Source organism: Zalophus californianus, chromosome 13 (genome assembly GCF_009762305.2).
Source record: "Zalophus californianus isolate mZalCal1 chromosome 13, mZalCal1.pri.v2, whole genome shotgun sequence".
NCBI classification, from domain to species: Eukaryota; Metazoa; Chordata; class Mammalia; order Carnivora; family Otariidae; genus Zalophus; species Zalophus californianus.
Window position 1 is genome coordinate 975,093 of NC_045607.1, and position 22,383 is coordinate 997,475.

Below are 22,383 nucleotides of genomic sequence, written 5' to 3' on the forward strand. Positions count from 1 at the left end.
ACCTTCAGACCCACCCACTGTGACCTGGGACAGATGGGGCTGGGGCGGAGCTGCGCACAGGGAGAAGCGCACACAGACACACAGTAAAACAGGAGAGCTTTATGGTCGGAGTGTTGAAGGAGAGCGAGAGGAAACAGTGTCTGAGGACCCCCCTGGCCTGGCTGGCAGCAAGCCCAGCGCAGGTGCAAAGCTGGACCCTAGCCTGGGGAAGGCGCCGGTGCTGCCGGGGGTGTGCACCCCCCATGCCAGAAGGGGCAGGAAGCGGAGCCCACCCACGTGCGGGGGGGCCTGGGAGAGCGAGTGCAGCGGGCTGGGGGCAAGCAGGAGCCAGGCCGGTGACGAGGACGTGCCCCGCCCTGTAAACAGCCTCGCGGCCTCCTGGGCCTCAGTCCCATCCCTGAGAAGCGCTGGGGGCCGGCGGCCTGCAGAGCCCCGCCCACCGCCCGCGGGCCCACTCCCTGCAGCGCGGCCCCGCAGCCCCAGGAGCCAGGAGGGGGCCCGCGGCGCGTCCCCACCCCAGCGGGGGGGCGGGGCTAGGCCTACAGCTCCTCGTAGTCCCCGCCCCCGCGGAGGTGGCCCCCCGGGGCTGCGCCCCCCAGGAAGGCCTCCAGCTCGTCCACACCGGTGCTCTCTGTAGCCCTGGGCCGCCGCCGCCGCTCCTGCCTGCCTTCCTCCTTGTCTCTGCTCTTCTTATGCTTGCCCTTTTTCTTCGCGGCCCTTTCTTCCTCCTGGGAAGAGGGCAGCTCCGGTCGTGGGGGCCCCAGGACCCCAAACTGCCTGGCAGGCACCTGGGAGGTGGGAGGCAGGGTGCCTACCTCTTTGCCTTTCTTCTTCTTCTTCTTCTTCTCTTTCGTGGGAGGCTTGCCCTCCTTATCTGCAGAGAAGGCAGAGCATGGGCCTGCGGCTCCCCAGCCGGTATGCGGAGGGGGCGCCTGGGTGGCTGGCACGGCCGGGCAGGTGCACTGAGACCCGAGCGGGGCCAGAGCACACACCTGCTGACGGGCAGGCACACTTCAATCCCAGCACGAGCCTGGGAGGGTCCTTTCCTCTCCATTTTGGGGACAAGGAACTTCTGGGACACGTCTCACGGGACACTGCTAGTTGGCGCTGGGCTCAGGGGGCCGAGGATGGAGGGTAGGGACAGGGAGCTGTGCAGCTGCCCCGGGCCACAAGGCACCATGAGAGCTCCACAGACCTACCAACCATGCGACTTTTCCCAGGGGTGGCGGGACTTGAAGTGCATGCTGCTCGCAGCCACCCTGCCAGGCCATCAAATGCCACCTGTGCAGACACTCAGCCAGGTGCCCCCTGCCGCCCATCCTTCCAACATGGTCCTGGCATGTACCCCATGACCCCCAGCTCACCCGGGCCCCCAAACTACCTTCATCGCTGATCTCCTTGCGGCCCGTTTCCGCCAGTCCCAACCCGAAGAGGTCCGAGTCATTCTTCAGTCTGAAGGAGGACACAGGGGGCTTGGGGGGTGGGGGTGGCTGGGCAGGACCAGCATGCTCGTCTGTCTCGTCAGAGAGGTCCTCTCGCACTGGGAACTCATCCTGGAGAAGGAGCCGGCAGGTTGGGCGGCCAGCGTCCTCCCCATCATGTGACCCCTGTGGGAGGGCTCCTGCGTGTCTCAGGCAGGTGACAAGCCACCTCGAAAGGCCCTGCCGCCCAACCTGGAGTCAGGGTGGCCAGCAGGGACCAGTGTGGGGGCCGGGACGCTGCAGCCCCTCCCTGGGGCCACACAGTGATCTGAGGCTCCTGCCCCAGGAGGATGTCGCCAGGCGCTTTCTCCTTCCGGCCACTCCCGCCCGAGACTGTCCCCAGGGCTTCCAAGCTGAGCGGGCGCCAAGGCCCCTTCTCACCGCTCTCCGCTGAGGGTCCGAGTCGCTCTCAAAGTCGGGGTCGTCCATGACAAAGGAGAGCATCTGGGCGGCGATGGGCCCTTCAGGGTCACTCTCTGATGACGCTGCCCGCTGGTCCTTGCCCTCCTCATGCCCTCCAGAGGGGTCCTCGGTGGGGCACTTGCGGACGCCTGGCCGGCGGGACTCCACAGCCCTGGGAGCCGCACCCCTGTGCAGCCTCGTGGCCTTTGTGGAGGGCCTTCGGGACAAGAAAGAGGTCAGGGGGCTCTCGGCCGCCCCCACCCCTGGGGCGGGTCCCGTCCACATACCGTTTGGTCTCTGGCTCCGAGCACTTCTCGGGGACCAGGACAGTGGCCCTGGGGTGCACCGCCACCCCCTCTGCTTCCTCCTCACTGGAAGAAGTCACGTCTTCCCTGGGGCCCAGGGGCAGTCGGGGCCTGCTGGGCGGCTTATCTTCAACGTCCACATCATCCTGGAAACCTGCCACCAGCGGGTTCCCACCTGGGGCCTCCCCATCGCTGCAAAGGGGGGACAGGCAGGGTGGTCAGAGGTTAGCAGGGAGGTACAGAGAGCCCAGCTTCCCACCCTGAGCCCCAGACCCCTGGCACCCACAGGCACCAGAGGTCCTCTCTGCATGGCGTGGGCACTGACGGAGAGGCTGGTCTACCCTTGGCACTCAACATTTGTGGGAGGACAGACAACAGGGGACCTGCTGCAGGGGCGGTCTAGGTGTCGGGGGCCCCTCTGCAAGGGAACCCACTGCTGTGTGTGGTACAGCAGTGGTGCAGGCCAGCGTGGGGGCAGGGGCGCGAGGTGGTGGCCAAGGAGAGGGACGGAGATGCCAGCACGCAGCAAGAAGCCACGGTGGGGCCTGCTGTTGATGTGTGAAGTGGGCGCCCTCCTGCATGGTGGTGGGGTGCAGGGCGTGGGCATGGGTGGGCTGGGGGTGTTTCTGGTACTGGGGGAGGAGCCTGGACTGGAGGGACCCACGGATGCTGGGGACTAGTGGGTCTGACCTGGGTTCAGTGCGGTGCAGGGAAGCACGTGCAGGAGAGGCCCAGGAGCTGATGATGAGGGGTGGGCAGCTGGGGTGGGAGGCCAGGCCTGAATTGCTCTGTCTGCCCAACGTCCCGGGGAGGCCCTGGGCTTCTCCTGCCAGTGCCCATGCTCTCAGTGGTTTCTGCCCAAGAAGGTGCTGATGGTGGGTCATGGGCACCAACATGCAGGGTCAGGCCAGCCTCACCCCCCTTGCTCCCTCTCTGTGGGCAGGGAGCTCATGGAGCCTGAGGCCCAGCCCACATCAGCAACGCAGTGGCCTGACGGCTGGTCTGAGCAGGATTCCTGGGGCGCAGGGCTTCACGGAGCCCTTCCCTCTGAGATGCTGCTGAACTGGCAGGGCGCGCCCCCTCAGCTCACCCCAGGGCTGGGGGAGGCTGGAGGAAGACTGAGGGCCCGCCTGGCCTCTGCCCCTACCTGTCACTGTCTTGTAGGACCTTGGCTCCGACTTTCTTCTCATCCTTCTGGGGCACTGTGTCATCCAGAAAGCTGTGGTCAAGGCCTTCTTCGGGAATGAAATCCTCCACGTTCTGGACTTTGGTTGGGGCCTCTGCAGCTGGGGCTGGCTCTGTGGACAGGAGAGGCCAGTTCCCACTTGTCCAACGCCCGTCCCCACCAGGCCTATCCTGGGCTGTACCCATGTGACTGGGCTGTGGGGCTGCCTGTCCCGGTCTGCAAGTTCATGGGGCCAGTGCTCCACCACTAGGGCCACCCACACACACCCACCTGCTCTGCTCCCGGGGCTCACCTGGGGGTGAAGGGGCTGCCTCGGCAGCTGGCGAGGTCCCAAACAGCCTCGAGATGATGCTGCGCCGTGGGGCAGGGGCTGCAGGGGGCAGTGGGGCCTCTGTGGGGGGTGGGGGACAGGGGCTGGCTGAGGGGGTGTGGAGGGGCAGCTGTGGGGCTGGCTGGGGTGTGCTGGGGCTGGAGCTCCCTGTGGACACAGCGCTGGGAGGCACCACTGGAGACTGGGAGCCTGAGGATGGGCTCTGCCCGTCGGCTGCCAGTGGGGACGCGTGGCCACGGCTGCGTGCCTCCATCAGCTCGAGGAAGCTGGGGGTACAGAACAGGTGGTGAGCAGTCTGCCTGCCCCCCAGGTCTCCTCCCCTGAGATGAGGGTGACAGCAGTGTCCTGGCCCTCGGGCTCATCGGCCCTCACACCCTAGCATCAAGCCCAGCATCCTGCCAGGGAAGGGGTTGGCGAGTGCCGACAGGCAGGCTTGGCGGCTCCTCACCCACACCCATCAGCAGGCACAGGACCTGCTACGGGGAAGGCCCTAAACCTCCAAGATAGAGAGCAGCCCAAACCGGGGGCTCCAAATCAACGGAACCTCAGTGACGAGCCCCACTGTCCATGGGCTGAGGCCGGTGATGCCACCAGCCTGTGGCAACGCCTTCCCCTTCTGAGGCAGGCTTTCCGACAGAAGGTCTACAACGAAGAGCGGCCCTGTTACCTGGCGACCGACAAGGGTGCGTCTGGGCTGGCCACCTGCACCTCCAAGTCGGGATTTAGGGGTGGAGGGGGAAGGATGGGAAGGCTGAGGGTGAAGCCCAAGTCTCTGGCCTGGCACACGCGTTCTAGGTCACGGGCACGTCAGTGCCAGGCCCCCAGCGGTGCCGCCTTCCTCGGGCAGCCTGGTCCCAGGGCTGGCTGAGGGGTGTGTGTGGAGGAGAGGCTCCGGCTGCCATCTCCCCAGGCGGGCAACACGCTGGGTAGTGCCGGGTACCGAAGCTCTCGGTCAGAGGAGCTCGGAGAAGCCAGTCAACCCCAGGATGGGCTCCACGGCAAGGGCCGCCGCTCACCAGGCTGCGGCTCCCTCCTGGAGGACCAGCCTAGGTGCACAAGCACTCATTCCCCCAGAACCACTCTGGCTAGTTCCAGGACCAACACATGGATCCGACTCCAGGGAGACCCAGAGACCCTCCTGTGAGTCCCTGTGGGGACAGACACCTGCTGGGGGAGCAGCATGCCCACGACACGGGCACGGGCAACTGTGACATTTAGGGGCTTTCTGTGGGAACCAAATTTAGGGGTAGTTCAGGGTCACCCATTCCTGAAAGCAAGGGCCTCTCCCAGGAGCTGTGGGGGGTGGCCACCAGAGCCCCCCAGGCGGTGGCTGGGCCTGCCCGAGGGCTGCTCACCACCCACGCAGCTCTGTGGTTGGCCGTGCACAGCTGCAGCCAGGAACCTGCCTCCCTCTGCTACCAAGGACTGGAAGGTTCCGTTCCTAGCCCCCAGTCTTCAGCACCACAAGCCCCTCCCAAGGTCAAGGAGCTCTCCGAAGACCTACTCTACTGTCTGGGAAACTGACCTCCAACCATGGCAGCCTGTGCCAGAAAACACGAGGGTGGCCAGTCTCAGCAGGGCCTTGGGTGGACACTTGTCCTGGGTCAGTGGCATCCCGCACAGTGACCATCTCTAGCAAATGGGCGGTCAGCAGGGCCCTGGTCACGCCCATCAGCTTGGAGCCCCCTGGGTTCCAGTGAGGCCAATTTGAAAAGGCCCAGCCCCAATGTGCTCTGTGGGCCCCAGGGAGTGTCCAGAGGAGCCCAGGGGAGGGGGCTCCACGTCCAATTCAAGCTGCCTGTTCCAGACGAGCACGTGCTCTACTGGCCATTCGTCCGCAAGCTCCCTGCTACAGAGAATGGGAAGGGCTGCTGGATGACCTCACAGTGAGGACCACTGTCCTGCCCGCACTCTGGTCCCTGCCTGGGGCCACATCCGAGGCTGGAATGACTCGGGTTTTTCGGAGCGATACGACCCACTCAGGCTGTCAGGTCCGCCCAGGAGGGAGGCACTCTGCGCTGCTGTCGGGCTTGGCACAGACCTAAGCTGGAGGCACGTGTAGGGAGGCTGGCCCTCAGGGTGCGGGCCCTCCCGCAGAGCCTGCCTGCGGGCTAATGTCCAGGGGCAGCCCCCGGGCGGACGTACATGTCGTAGTTCTGGTCCTCGGTCTCCTGCTGCACGGACAGCTCTTCCAGCGTGGCGTCCACGTCCAGCTGGTTCGTCTCCAGCTGCCGGAGCAGGGTCTCTCTCTAGAGGAGGGAGCAGAGAACCCCTCAGCCTTGCGTCCCCACTCAGCCAGCCCTTGACAGAGGACACCGCAGCGAGCAGGACACCCAAGCAGCTCAGTGTGGCTCCGAGGGCACGGTCAGTGCTGTGAGCAACGCCCAGAGAGACAGTGCCCCGGCCACACACGTGCCCCCAGAAGCCGGAGTGGCTCCAACATGCCCAACACCAGGCTTTCCGCCCTGTCCTTCCACACTCTGAGCTCTGGCACACGCCATCTCGGGGCCAGTCCTCGGCCCTTCCACGTGCGCCAGGCACAGGAAACACGGGGTGTCTCCCTCAAGATCTGTGTGCCTGTCGCACGTGGATGAGAAGCTACAGGGATCTGTAAGCGGGATGCACATGACACGCAGGATCCTGAGGGAAACGGCAGGCTGCAGGGGCAGCTGACCCCGCTGCGGAGTCTGCTCATACCAGCCTTCCTTCCAAGTGAGACCAAGTGAGCACCCTGTCTGTGGGGCCCTCGTTTCCCTCCAAATAGAAAAAGCCAGGAGAGGAAAGACCACCACTCTACCGAGCAGGCCCACACAGTTTGGAGAAAGAATGGCAGCCACCTGGCTGCAGAGGGGCCACAGGCTAGCATCCCGACAAGATGCTGCATGCCCCCACTACGATGTGACCCCTGGATGGGGCTCCCTGAGACGCTCTCACAGCCCAGAGCAGGCTCAGCAGAATGCTCCAGGTGAGGTGGGGCCGGGCCTGTGAGGGACACCCGGGGCGACAGCCTTGCGTCAGTCAGCGCACCGACACTGCTTCTGTGGTTTGGAGAGAAGCATAGTGGAAACCCGAGAGGCTGGCATCAGGGGAAATGGAGTGAGGGGCCCAGGAGCCCTTGGCACCAGGAGGGGGTGGGACCTGGCTAGGCTCTCCCTGCAGCTACAACCCGGGCGGGGGGGGGCAGCCGACTGCTCCCACGGGGAAGAGGGACCGGCACAGGGCACCACAGCAGAGTCGGTGCGGGCCCGAGGCAACCACTCGTCTACACCTCCAGTTCCTGCCTTGTTGGTCAGAAACGGTCTGACAGGGGCATCTGAAGGATCCCTGCGTTCTCCTGTAGCTCTGTGAAAGTTCTAGAAAGGCCTGGGTCTCAGGCTAGCCCAGCAGAGGGGAGGGGATGGAGCGGGCCATGCTGGGGCCGCCAGCACCAACCAGCACACTAAGTCCTGACGGTGGTCTTCTCCCTGCACCAGAGCGGCCCCTGAAGAACCCAGTGCCACTTGCTGCACCCTATAGGCGGGGCTCACCTGAAGCTGCAGAAACGGGATATTGAAGAATTTGTGAAGGTACTTTAGGCCAAAGCTGTTCTTCATGGAGGACTCGGCATAGCGGAAGTACGAGGAGCCTGGAGGCCTGTTTGCAAAAAGAATGGGATGGCTCTGAAGGCTGAGGCGGCTGGTGGTGGGCAGCAGGGCGCAGCCCCTCTGGGCCAATGGCCACACCTGGGCCAGGCTGTCTTTGATGCCACTGCCCACCCCCCTGGCTGGAGCCAGTGCCTCCATGTTCCCAGGGCCCACACCTGAGGGCCCAGCAGGCGACACCCAGCCTGGGCTCGTGCCCAGAGGAGGGGGCCTTGCTGCATCAGCCCGACCCCCGGCCTCAGAGAAGGATGGAGTGCCCACCCCCCTCCCCCCGCAGGCCTGCTGCGTGCCAGGAAGGCAGCTGCCAACCCTTGGTTCTGCCATCCTCAGTCCCAGATCCTCTTGCCGCGGCTTGGCTCCTGGCCTAGGGACCGCCGGAGCTGGGGAGGGCGGGGTGCATCCCCGGCGTGGGCTGCTCCACCCACCTGTCCAGATTGTCGATGAAGTCGCGCACATCATCAGGCAGGATGACTCGGTGCTCGCCCATGTCGCGGTAGTTCCCCAGCACGCACACTGGCACGTGGGTCGGCACCTTGGGAAGCTCCCGCAGGATGTAGTTGAAGGTCCTTAGGGGGCACAGGAGAGGAGAAACCTCTCGCGTCAACCTCGAGACCCCCCCACCCCAACCCGTCGCGTGTCCGGGGCCCAGGACCCTGAGCGCCCACAGAGCATGAGGGCCGTGTGCCCGCACCCTATAGAACAGCCCTTGCTTCTCTTGTTTTCTCTCCAGCTCCCTCCCTGGGGGATCCCTTTGGCGAGCTGTGTTCGCACCCTGTCTGTGGGGTCTCCGAGGGGTCGCTTCTGCACTGTCAGGGCCTCGCTCCCCAGGCCTGTGGCCCATGGCTGGGGCTCCCAGATGACGTGTGAGGGGAGGAGTAGTGTGCCTCCGACCTGAGACTGCCAACGGGAACGGCAGACCCACACGCCCACACGGCAAACCGGACGTTAGTTCTGACTTACACGCGGTTACTGGGAATGTTAACAACGGGCCAGGGCTGTCTGCCCTCCCGCGCGGTCTCTAGCATTTCCTCTGCCCTGCGGGGCCCAGTGCACTCAGGCCTTGTTCTGGCCTGCACCGTCCACTGCAAATGCCATCTGACCCACGAGGGGTCAGTGCAGCCGCTTTCCTTGGCCACAGCAAAAACCTGGACAGAGTGGCGCCACCTGCAGGGAGTGTGCTGCTGGAGCAGGTCCCGGGCCTCTGAGAACCGGCCCAGGCTCTGAGCACCAGCGGGCAGACCCCCATCTGCCGGCGCCTGCTCTGCCCCCTGCAGCCCAGGTATGCCTCCCAGCGGGCCTCCCATGGCTCCCCCATGTGGGCCTCCTGCCTTTCAGCAAAGGCTACGGGGCTTTAGTGGGGGCCTGCCGAAGTGGAGTGGCCGCTAAGAGTGTTCGTACCAGATTCCATGCAGGGAAAGCTACCTCTAACCCCCTGGGCGGAAGGGACCACTGCAGCTTACATGGGAGAAACGCTGGTCCTGCTGCCACCTGGTGTTTACCCCCGGGGGGGGGGGGGGGGCGCGGCGTGGCTGCCTCTTGCACGGGCACGTCTGCGCCCCAAGGGCCGCCCCACCCTGCTTGGCACATTTTCGATGCTCCGCCTTCTGCCACCCCGGGGCCTCCCATGCATGTGCTAGTGGGTGGTCCACGATGGGAGGCACCCAGGAGTGCATCCCGTGCGCCAGAAGGGCTGGCGGGAGGCCCTGTCGGATCCCTGTCTGATCCCTGTGCGTGAATGTATTCTCCGATCAAAGCAGCATCCACACAGACCTGTAGTAAGATCCCAGAGCTCTGAAGACAGAGGTCTGCGTTTGGAACACCCTGGGGAAACCTGGCTGGATCCCACCAATGACACCAGCACCAGCATCTGACGTCTGAGTTTGCTGTGGTGAATGTGTACTACATATGCAAGAATCATAAAACAACTCTAAAAACAGTGAAAATGGAGTGAAGACCCCACAGGCCATTTCTACAAAGGCTGCTCAGTTCCTCCTTCTGCATTTTGTAAGACTTCCGGCAGCGCACCGAACAGCGTCCTCAGGGCAGGACCGAGCCTGTCGTTCTTGGAGAGGCCTGTGGGAAGGCTGGCCCGAGGCAGCTGTCGGGCCCCAGGCGGCTGTCGGGCTGGGGCTCCTGGTGTTCTCCACCAACAGTCACCTGGCAGGCCTGGGGAATTGAGGGTCCCCATCTGCCCTGGAAGACAGCACTTCACACGTGTCATGTTGCCCATGTGACTCCGTGAGGAGGGGCCGCCCCCAGGCTCACCCCTGCACCTCCCTCTGTAGTCTTTTGCTGGGATCTTAGCTCCTCTGCATCTCCTTAGTGAATAAAAGAATGTCAGGGGTGTCTTAGGGAACCCCAAACAAATGGCCGTTTGACTCTGTCAGAGGCTGCACGGTACTTCCAGGAAGGGCTATGGGGCCGTGGAAGGTGCATGCCTCTCCCCTGTGCTGTCCCACTCCAGCCCGCCCCCCACGTGCTCCCTGTCTGTGCTCACGGACACGCCCGGACACGGCCAGTCATGGCCTCCACGTGGCTGAGCTGCTGGTATAACTACAACCTGCTGGACCCCCAGGCGTGGCTCTCCAGGTGGCGTGGTACTAGGAGCCTTGAGGGCTATTTCCAGCCAGCACCCCCTTACCACTGCTTGGTGATGTCGAACATCATGACCACGCCATTACAGTTCTTGTACACGTCCAGGAACTCGGCGTCCAGGGCCATCTCGGACTCTGCCTAGGGACGGGGCACAACCGGCATGAGATGGTGCTCGGGGCAGGCTCCCACAGCTGTGAGCCCTGTCTCCTGGGATGGCTGAAAAGCACAGTCTTCATTTGGGAAAAAAACATGTAAAGGAGATCATCAAGAGTGGGGGGAAAACTGCCTAGAAGGGTCTAGTAGTAAACGATTCAGGCTCTGGGGCCACATCTACTCTGCCCCTGATTTAGGGCCTGCTCCACTAGCCAACAGCATCTTCCTCGTGAGCCTCAGGGACCTTCTAGCGCCCAGACAGGAGTGCCGGAGCAGCTAGTGCCCTACCGCGCGTGATGTGTTCCAGGCCTGAGGAAGACGCTGGCACAGAACCTTCTAGAGCACACAGACAGGTGTGGCTGCACTGTGGGGCAGTAGCAAAGCATCCTATGAAGGGCCAGACAGACCTGAACCAGGCTGTTACCCAATCTTCCTGCCCTAAAGGGGAGCAAGAGGCTGCCCACCGCCCTGAGACTGACCATCCACAGGCAGGACAGAGAGCAGGGTCCCTGGAAAACAACGGGGAGAAAGCTTCCCTGGAGCGGAAGGGGTGCCTGTCTGCCCCTGACTTCTTTGTGTCAAGGACGATGGCTGCCGGGAGAGCCCATTCAGAGCCATACTCATGCCCGTGTGTGCCTGGGGCCACAGAATTTGGCCAGTGCGCCTAAATACCTCTCAGGTGAAACTCCTCTCGTGGGGCCTGGCAGGTGTCACCACTAACAGCTCAGGCAAGCCCAGCCATCCCAAAATACCCCTGTGGACAACACAGGGGCCCGTGAGGAGTGGGGCCGGCTAGTCCAACTGGGCTCCCCGGGAGGGTCCTGACCCCCACCTGGAATGCTGGGCCCCGTGGGGGGATGCGGCTCACCCACCTCCTGGGGGTCGTTCTCCACCTTCAAGCCATCACCTCGCCGCCTGCACTTCCCTTGTTAGAAGACAGATGACAGTTACGGGGGGAATCGTGGCCCCAGGGAAGAACACTTCTCCCCATGTCCCACCCCGACGCCAGCCCCCGCCTCCAGCAGGGCCATACTTGTCAGGCTAGGGGCCCCGGCCCTCACAGGTGGCACTGGAACCCCACTGGTGGCGGGAAGCAGCCCCGACCCCACTGAGACCCCCCTGTAGCTATAACGGCCCCGATCTCGCCAGGAGAGAGGCCTCAACTGGAAGGTGCCTGGCAGGGCTCAGCGGGCTGCTGAGCAAGACAGCCCTAATGGCCACCCAGGCCTGGTTCAAGCTCCGGCACTTCCTTCCTGGGCTGGCCGAGGTCCCCGCCCTGAAAGGGCACTGTCGGCTGGCACAGGCTAGCCCAGCCCAGCCTCTCAGGTGCTGCCACGGAGCTGCCCGGGCTGGGCTGAGGCCCTGAGCAGCACAGGGCGCCAGAGCTGGCCCTAGTGGCTCCTGAGTACTAGAGGGCTCCCAACCATTGGTGCTCCCTCCCCTTTAGTTCTGAGATAGTTCTAAGGGAGGAGGGGCTGTTTGTCACCCTGGGGATTTCCGGTCCCTCAGTCTGAGGAACGGCCTGGGCAAACTAAGAAAGCTCTCTCCTCCCCGCAACAGACTGGGTTCGTTTACCAAAAACCCGACTGCCGCCAGTTTCCACAGCTTCTGACCCTCTCACCGCCTTCGGGGCTGTCCCAGGGCAGCAGAAGCTGGTCACATGGTGGCGCGTGCAGCACCACCCACAGTCTCAGGGAGCTACCGCTGCCTGGGGGAGGCGAGGCTGCTCCCCAGGGCCCTCTCTTCTTGGGGGCACCCCGACAAGCAGTTTCTGGGCCCTGCTCCAAGACTCGCCGGGCCTCGCCTCTGTGACCCCTCTCCTGCTCTCCACCAGGATCTCGGCCTCTCGAACTCAATGCCCTCTGCTGTTGTGCATGCTGCTCAGACCCTGCCCAAGAGGCAAGCAGCTGGAGCAGTGGGGAGGGGACCAGGTAGCACGGAGCTGTGGAGATGCTGCGCACCCACACACAAGCCTAGGACCTTTGCCTGCGCTGCCACCCTGTCCCTGGACCTCTCGCGCCTCGTGGGACACCATGAACAGCCAAGGCATCCCTGCCCCAGCGGTCCCTGAATGTGGTGTGCGGGTTCTGTGCCTTCCACAGGCAGGAAGCAGGGCACACCCATGATCCGTGGAGTGGAACCCTATCTCCTCTGCACCACGGGGCAGTTCCCACCAGTGACAACGTAACTTGCTGACCAGAAGGGGCCCTGTCCCCCCAAATATGGACTCCACTCTGGAAACCTGTACCCTACCCCAAACCGATGGGGCTGAGGCCAGGAAGGAGCGGGCAGTGTTTCAGGAGGGGAGCCCCCAGGGCGTGGAGACTTTCCCTCAAATCTACAACGGTGACCACGCCGCACAGGGCTGCCTTCCAAACACGTGCACAGACACGCTGTCGGCCCAGGTCTGGAAGCACAAGGCCCATATAAGCCCAGCAGGGTTGAAGGCATCCCGGCGGGCAGCAGTTCCTGCTTGGTGCTCCTGCTCGCCCTCGGGCTGTCCTATACCAGCTGAATCAGTCCCGGGAACCTAAACGCACCTCCTGAGAACACGGTGAGAGGAGACGGGTGGGCACATTCCGCACCAGAAACCACAGTCTCCTTTCTCACTGGAGGACACGTGCAGTTGTGGTAAGCCTCCCAGGTCAGAGGTCAGACCACGCTCAGCAGCACACGGGCCGCACAGGGCACTGGCACCAGGGAGGAACATGGGCTCAAGGCCTGAGAGTGAGGAGGAAATAAGAGGGTGCCGGAGGGGGCCCATGTCTGCCCCGACCGCCAGGTGCACATGGGTACGGCCCCAGAGGTTTGGGGCCCCGATAGCTCAAGTGCTTCCCTGGGAGAGCAGAGACACCCAGCCGGCGGTGCCCAAGCGGAACAGTCAGGTGGGCATGTACCCCCAAGGGGTGGCAGCTTCGGAAGCCAACAAGCTGGCGCTCAGCTCTGGGCGCGGAGGCACTGCAGGAGGGGCTCCTGGAACAGCCCATGCGGGCCTCTGGGTATGGAGCCCCGCCACCAGCTCTGCCACCAGTGTCTGCCCCCCACTACCGTGTGCTGCCTCAGTGGGTGAAATGCGCATTTCAACAGCAAAGGCTGCAGTCCCGACGGGTCACTGCTGGGCGTCCCGCCCCGTCCACCCCAGATGCAGGAGGGAGCTGCTCTAAGGCCCAGACCTCCTCCAGCCCCGGGCTGCTCCTCGTCCACCCGGAGTCTGAGGAGAACGCAGAGACTTGCATGCGTGCGATGCCGGACGCGAGCCGCATAAGGATGTGCCGACGAAGTGGCTATGGCTGGGGGGGGGGGGGGGGGGGAGGGGCGAGGAGGACTTCTGTTCACAGAAGGAATAAAGCATCAGGAAAAAGTACTCATGATGAAAAGATGTGACTTACCTTTGTCAACTACGTCCCAGACTTCAACTTTCACGATATCATCAGTGGCTAAAGTAGGGGAAGACATGAAGATTAGTGTCCAACATGACCTTCAACCTTCTTTCTGGTCACACTTGGGCTCTTAGGGGCCGTCCAGGTGTTGCTGTGTGTTCCCATTCTTCCAGTGTGGGTCCCCCACCAGGACACCTCGGGCTCCTTGCTCAGCACCTTCACCAAGGACACCCCCCTCCCACCCACGGCCACTGCACCAGCTGCAGCCTCCTTCCCCGAAGGGCAGCAAGGCTCCTCGCTGTTTTAGGCTTCTGCTCGGGCTGCACTGAACGACCCCGGCTTGTCCTCAGCTGACATGCTCCCCATTTCCTGCAGATGTCCCTGGGGCGGGCTTGTCCCCTGCCAGGTCCATATAGCTAGGGTCCCCTCTGCAGGTGCACCTGGGGAGCAGACTCTGGGTGCTGGGGCAGCTGGGGAGCAGACTCTGGGTGCAGGGGCAGCTGGGGAGCAGACTCTGGGTGCAGGGGCAGCTGGGGAGCAGAACTCTGGGTGCAGGGGCAGGCCTCAATGGGCCTGACCATGCTCTGGCCTGACTCTTATCCAGCGACCAGCCTCAACTTTGTTCCATGGGATGTTGGCCCTCTCCAGCCGGCTGCTCAACACTGAGCTTCTACCGAGGCTTTTGGAGGAGCTGACCTGGCACAGGCCCCTGCTGGGAGGTGGGCGCTTGCACAGGCCATGGGGATGGCTCACCACCAGGCTTTCTCAGAACTACTCGTCTTTCATGCTCTGCTTGTTCTCCAGAGGGGAGACTCTTAGCCCCTTTGGCAGTTCTCCACCGGGGATGGGTGCCAGGACCCAGGGAACGGACCCTGTGAATGGCCCGTCTGGGCCCAGGTTCTGTGCCGTATCTCCTGGTGGTTGGCCCAAGTGCAAGGATAGTGGGCGCACCCCTCCATCCCCACGATTCCGAAGGGAAGGGGGACAGGTGGGGCACTGCCGTGCACCGGCCTTCAAGCTGAGGGGCCTAAGAGCAGGCTTCCACTACCAGCTTCACCCGAACCGGGAAGTGAGCTGGGGTGACGCCGGGCCGTGCAGCTGTCCCGGGATGTGGCTAGGTCATCACTCAGTGGGAGTCACAACTTCTACAGGCCCCACGTGTCCTGTTCACAACTACACTTTTGTCAGTAAAAAGGAATGTTGGAAATGGTTCAAAGGACTTTTACTTTCATGGTTTCTAAACATGCAAAGCAACTGTCTGCTGCCTGTGGGGCTGCAAGGCGAGGCATGTTCTGTCCATCAGGCGATCTTGCAGAGGGGAAAGCACTGGGGCTCAAAGAGACTGAGGGGTCCCTCCTGCTGGTGGAACACACGTGTGCCCAGTGCCGGTGCAGTGGGGAGCATCAGCTACCGGCTCCCACAGATGTCTCCTGTGTTCAACCTGAAACTTTTTGCCCTTTGGGGGTCTCTAGAATTGAGAGCGGGTGTTTGACACAGCTCCCTATGCGGAGCCCCCACCACTGCCTTGTCTGTTTCTCTGCAGCAGTGCCCGTGGCAAGGGGAGTTTCAGGGCCACCCAGGAGCAGCTCTAGTGAGTGCCCCCATGACAGCGCCTCTGCTCAAGGAGGCCCCCTCACATCTACAGGGTTTCCATGATGACACCACGGCTGGGGACGCCGGTGAAGGGTCTCTAGGGAACCAGGCCTAGCGAGGATCCATCAAAGCCCCCACCCCGCAAGGGGCACCGTGCCTGCGCTCAGACCTCGCCTCTGGCCCGCCCCGTCCCCTGGCCCGCACCCTGCCCTCACTTTTGTAGTTCCAGTGGATGCTGGTGACCTGGATCTCCTGCGTGGGGATGTACTCCTCCACAAACTTCTTGCCCTGGAGCCGGTGCCACAGCGCAGTCTTGCCCGTGTTCCTGTCTCCTCGGATCACTATCTTCACTGGGGGGAAAAGGACAGAGCAGGGAAGCAAATCAAACCAGCGGCAAACTCGAACTCCATCGATGGAGTCCACATGCCACACACATTTGCTTCCACAGAGCACGGCCTGTTTGGCTGGTGAGCGGGGAAGAGCTGGGTGCTGGGGGTGGGCTGCTGGGAGACCCCCGAGGGGTCGCGGCCCCAGCCTGGCCCTCGGCTCTCCCCCGTTCCACAGAGGAGAGCCCTGAAGGCGTTTCCCCCCAGGCTGACGGAGTCATAGCCTGCTCAGACTTTGCACCTGCAAGAAAGTGGTCTCCCCTGGAGCTGGACGTCCTGGGGACCCCTGACTCACAGGGCCAGGGTCAGGCTGCAGGAGGGGTCGGGGGGCGGCTGACGTTCTCCTCAGGCAGCTCTCTAGATTTCTGTAACTTGCTCTTAACCTACTTTTTCAGAGCCCTGGTATTTTTAGCACACAATTTTGCAGAGTGCCACCGTTTTCAAGGCCCCCAGGTGGGGTGAAAGCACACAGCCAGGATTGTTTTACTTGCTGCACACGTATTTACGGAGCGGCCTGTGAATTGGGTGCGCACACGCGGTGGTGACCAAGCCCACAGGCAGCTGAGTGTGTGGACTCTGGGCAGGCAGGGGCCAAATCCCGCAGCACCATGCAGGAAGACGGGCTCCTGCCGCGTTCAGTTTAAGAGTGCCATGGTCTGGTTTGTTCTAGAAAGATGAAGAGCAGTCAAGAACGCCACACAGAGCCAGAGGGGCAGAGGTGAGAATGGGAGCAAAGCTGACGGCCGTGGTGATGGACTGGACCCCTGGGGAGGTTCCGGCTTGAGACGACATGTGGATGGGCAGCCTGTGGGAGGGACCTGCCATGCCCCTGGACCCAGGGCAGGTGCCTGGAGTAGCCCTGTGGATGGGGGACGGTGCTTCACACCCTGGGGCTGGGCGAGGACACCGAAGAGCTGCCCTAGAGCCCTGGTCTGGTCCCCCTGGCCATCCGGCTTTTCCCTCCTTGCACCCCCAAGTGCTCCAGAGGCCCTCTTCCTGAACACTCATACCCCTCCTGTGACACTAGGTCACCACATCAACCTCCTCATCCATCCCACGCTCCCCCAGTCCCAGCTTTAGTCTCTGGGACATGCCAGCTGTTCCTCACTCGAAACATCACCTGCTTTATCGTGTCACCAGACAGGACACAACAAGCCACTGCCCTCAAGGTCCGGGCAATCTAGACTCGATTCCAGCCAGAAGCCAAACACCTAGGAGAACCTGGGAGAGAGGTCAGGGCATGTCTGTGCTGTCAGCTCGGCTCTGGGGCTGTCCCGGGTCCCTGTCATGAACCTGAGCATCCTGCAGGAAGCATGCCCGTTTAGGGGAGTCCCCCGACCCTGGGTCTCTGTCCCTCGTTCAGTGAGGGTCAGCAGGACAGACCACGTGCAGCCTACCCCCAGGGTGTGGAAGGCTCCCACCCCCAGAAGACCCCTGGCCAGGCTGAGGGCAGGACAAATCCAGAGCACCAGTCCCCAGGCCACCCTGAGAACAGGTCAGGAACTGCACTATCTTTTTACTCTCTGGATATTACTTGTTATAGCGTTATGTTCCTATTTCACGGTTGCAGTTTCTTACCTTTTCTTAGCTTAGCTTTCCGGAAGCAGGTTCCTTTTCAAATCTACTTGTCCTTTTTGTATAGTCTTCAAATTCCTACTTATATTTACAAACCTCTTTTATTTCTTTGAACATATTATACATACCGACTTTATTTTTCATTGAAGTAGAGCTGACATATGATATGTTAGTTTCGGGCGTACAACACACTAATTTGACATTTATATACATCGTAGGATGTTCACCACCCTAAGGGTCACTACCATCTGCCACCACTCAAAGTTGTTACGTTGTTATTGACTGTGTACCGACTTTATGTTCTGTAAACCTGACGCTTTCAGAGGCCAGGGTCTGATGTTTGCTGTAGCTGCAGGATCCTGCTGTGGGTGCTTCGTTTACTGAGTGTTTCCTGATCTTCCACCAGCAGCTCATCGTTTCTTGGAACTTTATCCACAGGGCTCCTTTAAGGTCTGGGTTGAAGCCACATTCATCAGAAGGCCCCTGTAATATTTCTGCCTGTCGTCTGGAGCACTAACAACCTGGGAAGACCTTATGTAAATTCTCCATTTGAGATTTCTGGGACCACATTGATGTTTTCAAGGAAAACCCACTTGGAGGTCACCCACTTGGGCTTTGTGCAGGGATCCCCTGGGCCACGCCCCTCCTAGAACGGGTTCAGTTTTTCTTCCTGCCCCAACCCAACTACCACATAGCTAGGGTCAGGCAGACGCCCTCAGGGAGAGGGCAGCTTCAGAGCTGGCTTCCCTCCCAATATCCACTCGCTTTGCTTTTGAGAAAAGCGCAATGAACAGCCGTACAATCTTAGTTCAAGAACTGAGTGATGTGTTGATGTTTTTCTAAATGTTTTATTCAAATGTTTAAAATGGTTTTTAGGGGGAGGGCTGCTCAGGTTACGAGCTCTATCTCACCGCTAGAAACAGAGGTTGGGCACTATGGTAAAGACGCTGTGAGTAGTCAGCTTCCTACAGCTAAAAGTGTCCTGACAAAGGGAAAACTCTTATTTTTGATCTTTTATGTTAATTTTTTCCCTGAAGAAGAGCATATATCTGCCCCCCCACCACTTCTAATTTATTTTTCCTTGCGCTGGGAGTAATTCCATAAACCAATGGAAAAGCTTAATTTAAGTGGGGAGTCTTTCCCTTGGTCCAGATTTTAAAAGAAACACTTCCTCTGTCTCAGTACATACAGACACAGGTTTTGGTAGATACCCTCCTTTTGGTAGAAAAAGGTAAAAGAGATTCCCTCTGTTCCTAGTTTACTAAGAGGTGGGTTTCCTCTGGGCGCCTGGAGGGCTCTGTCAGTGGAGCGTGTGACTCTTGATTTCAGAGTCATGGGTTCGAGCCCCATGTTGGGTGTGGAGATACTTAAAAATAAAATCTTAAAAAGAGAAGTGGGTTTTCTCTTTTTATTTTCTGTAAATCATGAATAGGTGTTGAATTTTATCAGATCTTTTTCTTGCACTTATTGAGATTATAATGCTTTTTCTCCTTTAATCCACGGTAGAGCACAGAATATATATTTTCTGTTAATCCTTGCATTCCTGGGGTAGTCTTACTTGGTCTCAATGCAAAGATTTGTTATTAATATTCTGATGATTTTCTAGTGCTCATTTCCTGACTTCTCACTGGGTTATTAGATCTGTGCTCACGGACAGGACTGGATGGCTACCCTGCTTCTTGTGTTGTCTTCCTCTGTCTGGCACCAGAGTTTACCAAGTGCAGGAAGCAAGCTGAGTACCCTCGCCTTCCATGTCATCTCAGCCAGAGTGATGCTTGGCTCTCTGAATGTAGGTTGTTTGTTCCTTCATTCCTTTCTTTTAGACAGACCATGCACACAAGTGGGGTGGGGGAGAGGGGGCAGTGCAGAGGGAGGGTGAGAGAGAATCTCAAGCTGAGCCACGGAGCCCGGCATGGGGCTCAATCTCAAGACCTGAGCCAAAATCACGAGTCAGACGCTTAACTGACTGAGCCACCCAGGTGCCCTGATGTTCTGAAAACTTCTAATGATGTGTCTGGCTATGTATGTTTTTAAAACTCTGGACTTGGACTTCTTGGGAGTTTCATGTATTTTATGAATTCTGCAAAATCCTCAGTCTTCATTCCCTCCACTACTGCTTCTTCCCTGTTCTCGCTGTTCTGTCTCAAAGTCCTATCAGGCATGTGTTGGAATCTGCTTCATTTCTGGGCTGCACATCTCTCTTCTAGCACCAATTCTCTCTTTAGTCTGGTTATTATGCTGATTCACCTGTTTGTTGACTTTTTAATTTTCACGACCATGTTCTTCATTCCTAGAGGTTCTCTTTGGTTCTTTTTCAAACATGACTTGTCTGTTCACGGAATCTTGATATAATCTTTTTTTTTTAAGATTTTATTTATTTATTTGAGAGAGAGAGAATGAGAGATAGAGAGCACGAGAGGGAAGAGGGTCAGAGGGAGAAGCAGACTCCCCGCTGAGCAGGGAGCCCGATGCGGGACTCGATCCTGGGACTCCAGGATCATGACCTGAGCCGAAGGCAGTCACTTAACCAACTGAGCCACCCAGGCGCCCGAATCTTGATACAATCTTAAAGCTATTTCCTTCTTGCCCTGGAAAAGCTCTCTTACCCTGAAATTAACCTTTCAAAAGGTTTGTTAGTGAAGGAGTGCTTAAGTTCATTTTTAAATTCTAGCACTGAGATCCACCTGGCCAGGACTCTGGCTGTCCCAGTGTCTGGAAGCATTCTTTGTGAGGAATGCAGACCTGAGCAAGGGCACTCCTGACAAGTTCCATTAGGACTGGTGTTTCCCCACCTGGAAAGCTGTGGGGAAAGCTTCTTCAGCAAACAGGGCTAAGAAATTGAGTCCAGTGATGGTAGGAAGGACAGACCAAGTCCAGTAACATTCTTTCTTCCACTTTGAATGCAAATAACTTTCAAACTATAATTATGGTCCAATGTCTCATTCAGGTTTTGATTCTAAATTTGATGTGTATACTGGGGCTCTTGCATGTGACCTGAGCCACTTCTCATTATCAGAGCAACTTAAAAGGAAATGACTTGTCTGCCCCAAGAGGACAAGGTTCTGTAAGAAACAACATCTACACTTGGACATCATCAACTCTTGCCATTAAAAATTCTGAGTGTATAGTCATCAGATTGCTGGCTTGTTTCCCCTATGTAAGATATTTTGGAAAATAAAGGAAATCAGAAAGTTTCAAAGTTGCATATTGTTCAACTACAGAGACAAAGTCCCTCTAAATGCAATTTCTCTCCATCTCACCCCCTTTCCTGCAGTCCTAGGGAATCATAACTTGTCCCCCAACTACCTGAGGGTGGGTTTATTTCTCTGGAACAATTCTACTGAGCCACCCCCCGCCCTTCTTTAACCACCCAAGGCTAGGCAATGTGCCTCTCAGGAATTTCTTTTCAGAAGGTGAAAAATTTACAGCTTCCAGCTCTGATTTCCACAAGACTAGGATTAAGTTTAAAATAATACCATAAGTAATAAAAGCAAATGAGGGAATCCAAATGTAGATCCTATAGGTTTGTGCAAATGAGTATTTTGACTTAACATTCTCTTCTCTGAATGTGAGAGAAACAGATACAAAATTGTGACTTGAATACAACTAAAACGACCTCTCTTTTAAACCTGCACAGAGATCTTTCCAATCAAGTTTCTTAGTATTGTGCATTACTGTCTAAATAGGTCACCACAGAGACCAGAAAGCTCCCCTTAAAGTAGCAAAGGGAGGGGTAGGGAGAAGTCCAGAATCTTGTAGCAACATATGAAAATACTTGAAAAGGAACAATTTAAAAGCAGAAAACAACATAAAAAGCTTTTAAATAATGCTAGGAAAGGGACGGCGAGATGGAAAAACTTAAAAGAGGTCAAGAGAACGGTTCGTGTTCAGGAACTATACCATTTACATAATTTATAACAGGCCTGGAAACGTCCTGGGCTCTCGGGGCATCTGAAAATAACTCCTCCTTCCCTCAGGGGAAAAGAAGTCTCCTACAATAAGTAAGAGTCTTTGAGCCTTCTGGAGCTTTTTCCAAATATATCCCTTACAAATGCTTCTTAAAAAAAGGAGTGGGTGGGGCAGGAATATGTGGCGTAGATGATATTCCCTTCGAACTGAATAAAAGTCTATAAAGAAAAATCCCAAGGCTCAAAGCACCAGGGCCAGCGGGATCTCCGGGGCAGGCAGTCACGTGGCTCGTTGACGGGGAGCCCCACCACCCCCAGGCGTCACAGACCACAGAGCGATCCCCACGTTATGTAAGAACCACTCTTAGACGCGGTTATCCGGGCCGACCAGGGCGCCGGAGGATGCACCAGGAAACGCCCGGGCTAATTTTCCGTGCAAACTAAGCGCACAGATTTCCTCGCGAATGACCCGTCGGACAGAGGGGAACGCCATGGGCCGAGTCGCCCACCCTCCGGCCGTGGGGTCCTCCAGGACCTCGTCTCCGGGCCAGCATCAACTCCCGACCCCAAGTGAACGCCCCTAGAGTACCTGCCACAGGTAGGGGCTCAGCATATCTTCAACAGAGATGAACAGGACCTGCCACATCCACCCGCAAACCGCAAGGCCCTGGGGGCGCGACGGGGCGCCGGGGCTTCCGGGCCCGGGCCGCGCGACCTGCTCTCTGCCAAGTCCCAGTCGCCGCGGCCCGTGCCTGCGGACCCCGCGGGGCAGCGCCCTCCTCCGCCCGTGCCCTCGGACCCCACTTTCCACGTCCCCCCGGAGGAACCCTGAGCGCCCGGCCTGCACTCACTGTTGTACTGCACCCCTTTAGCGAAGCGCCTCTGCAGCGCCTGGTTCATGGACTGCAGCCCGGCGGGGATATTCTTGTCGCGGCCCGGAGCCTGCTCCGACCCCACCAGCTTCTTGAGCGCGGAAAACATCTTCCCGCTCCCACGGTCGAGCCCGGCGCGGCCCGCGAGCTCAGCGGCGGCGGCGACGGCGGCGGCCCGGCGCGGGTCGCACCATGTCCTGGGTCCCGGCGGCCGGGTGCCTGCCTCGAGGGCGGCCCAGGGGCTCAGCCGCGGCGGTTCCGCTCCGGCCCGCGCGGCCCCCGGCGCGGCCGCCCTCCGCCTGTCAGAGCCGCCATCTTGGCGCCGGCTCGACGAGGCGCACGGCTACGGGCTGCCGCGAGGGCCAAGGGGGTGCGCGCATGCGCGGCGGGACGCGCGTGGACGCGGACTCGGCGCTAAGCGGCACCGCGAGGGCCCTGGCCGGGCGGCGGCGCCGAGGCGTGCGCATGCGCAGGAGGGCGCGGGCGGAGCCGGGCGCGGGCGGCGCCGGGCGCGGGGCCACATCAGCCGCCGGGCCTGGGGCTGTCCCGAGGCTTTCGGGGCGGGCCTGACACCT

General features: G+C 59.8%; 1 protein-coding gene across 2 annotated transcripts; it reads right to left on the reverse strand.

The window, feature by feature from the left end:
• Window positions 1–79: 79 nt before the first annotated feature.
• RABL6 (RAB, member RAS oncogene family like 6) lies at window positions 80–22,125 on the reverse strand. Of its 2 annotated transcripts, XM_027615900.1 has the most exons (15): window positions 21,788–22,124; window positions 15,283–15,417; window positions 13,484–13,531; window positions 10,967–11,019; window positions 9,988–10,079; window positions 7,772–7,912; window positions 7,233–7,338; window positions 5,851–5,954; window positions 3,667–3,971; window positions 3,336–3,486; window positions 2,171–2,380; window positions 1,863–2,100; window positions 1,382–1,553; window positions 816–874; window positions 80–728 (listed from the first exon to the last, which is right to left on the reverse strand). In XM_027615900.1, exons 1-15 carry the CDS (start codon window positions 21,915–21,917, stop codon window positions 540–542), a joined length of 2,133 nt encoding a protein of 710 aa, XP_027471701.1. In that variant the 5' UTR covers window positions 21,918–22,124; the 3' UTR covers window positions 80–539. The 2 variants fall into 2 exon arrangements, with proteins under 2 accessions (XP_027471701.1, XP_027471700.1); XM_027615899.2 differs by having other exon boundaries at window positions 80–874; window positions 21,788–22,125.
• Between the last annotated feature and the right edge of the window lie 258 nt (window positions 22,126–22,383).

Coding starts and splice junctions, on each gene's coding strand:
- RABL6 (XM_027615899.2), bottom strand. CDS start 21,917: ATGTTTTCCGCGCTCAAGAAGCTGGTGGGGTCGGAGCAGGCTCCGGGC. Junction 11,020..13,483: donor CTGGGACGTAGTTGACAAAG/GTAAGTCACATC, acceptor TCTTCTAACAAG/GGAAGTGCAGGCGGCGAGGT. Junction 2,101..2,170: donor TCGGAGCCAGAGACCAAACG/GTATGTGGACGG, acceptor CTTGTCCCGAAG/GCCCTCCACAAAGGCCACGA.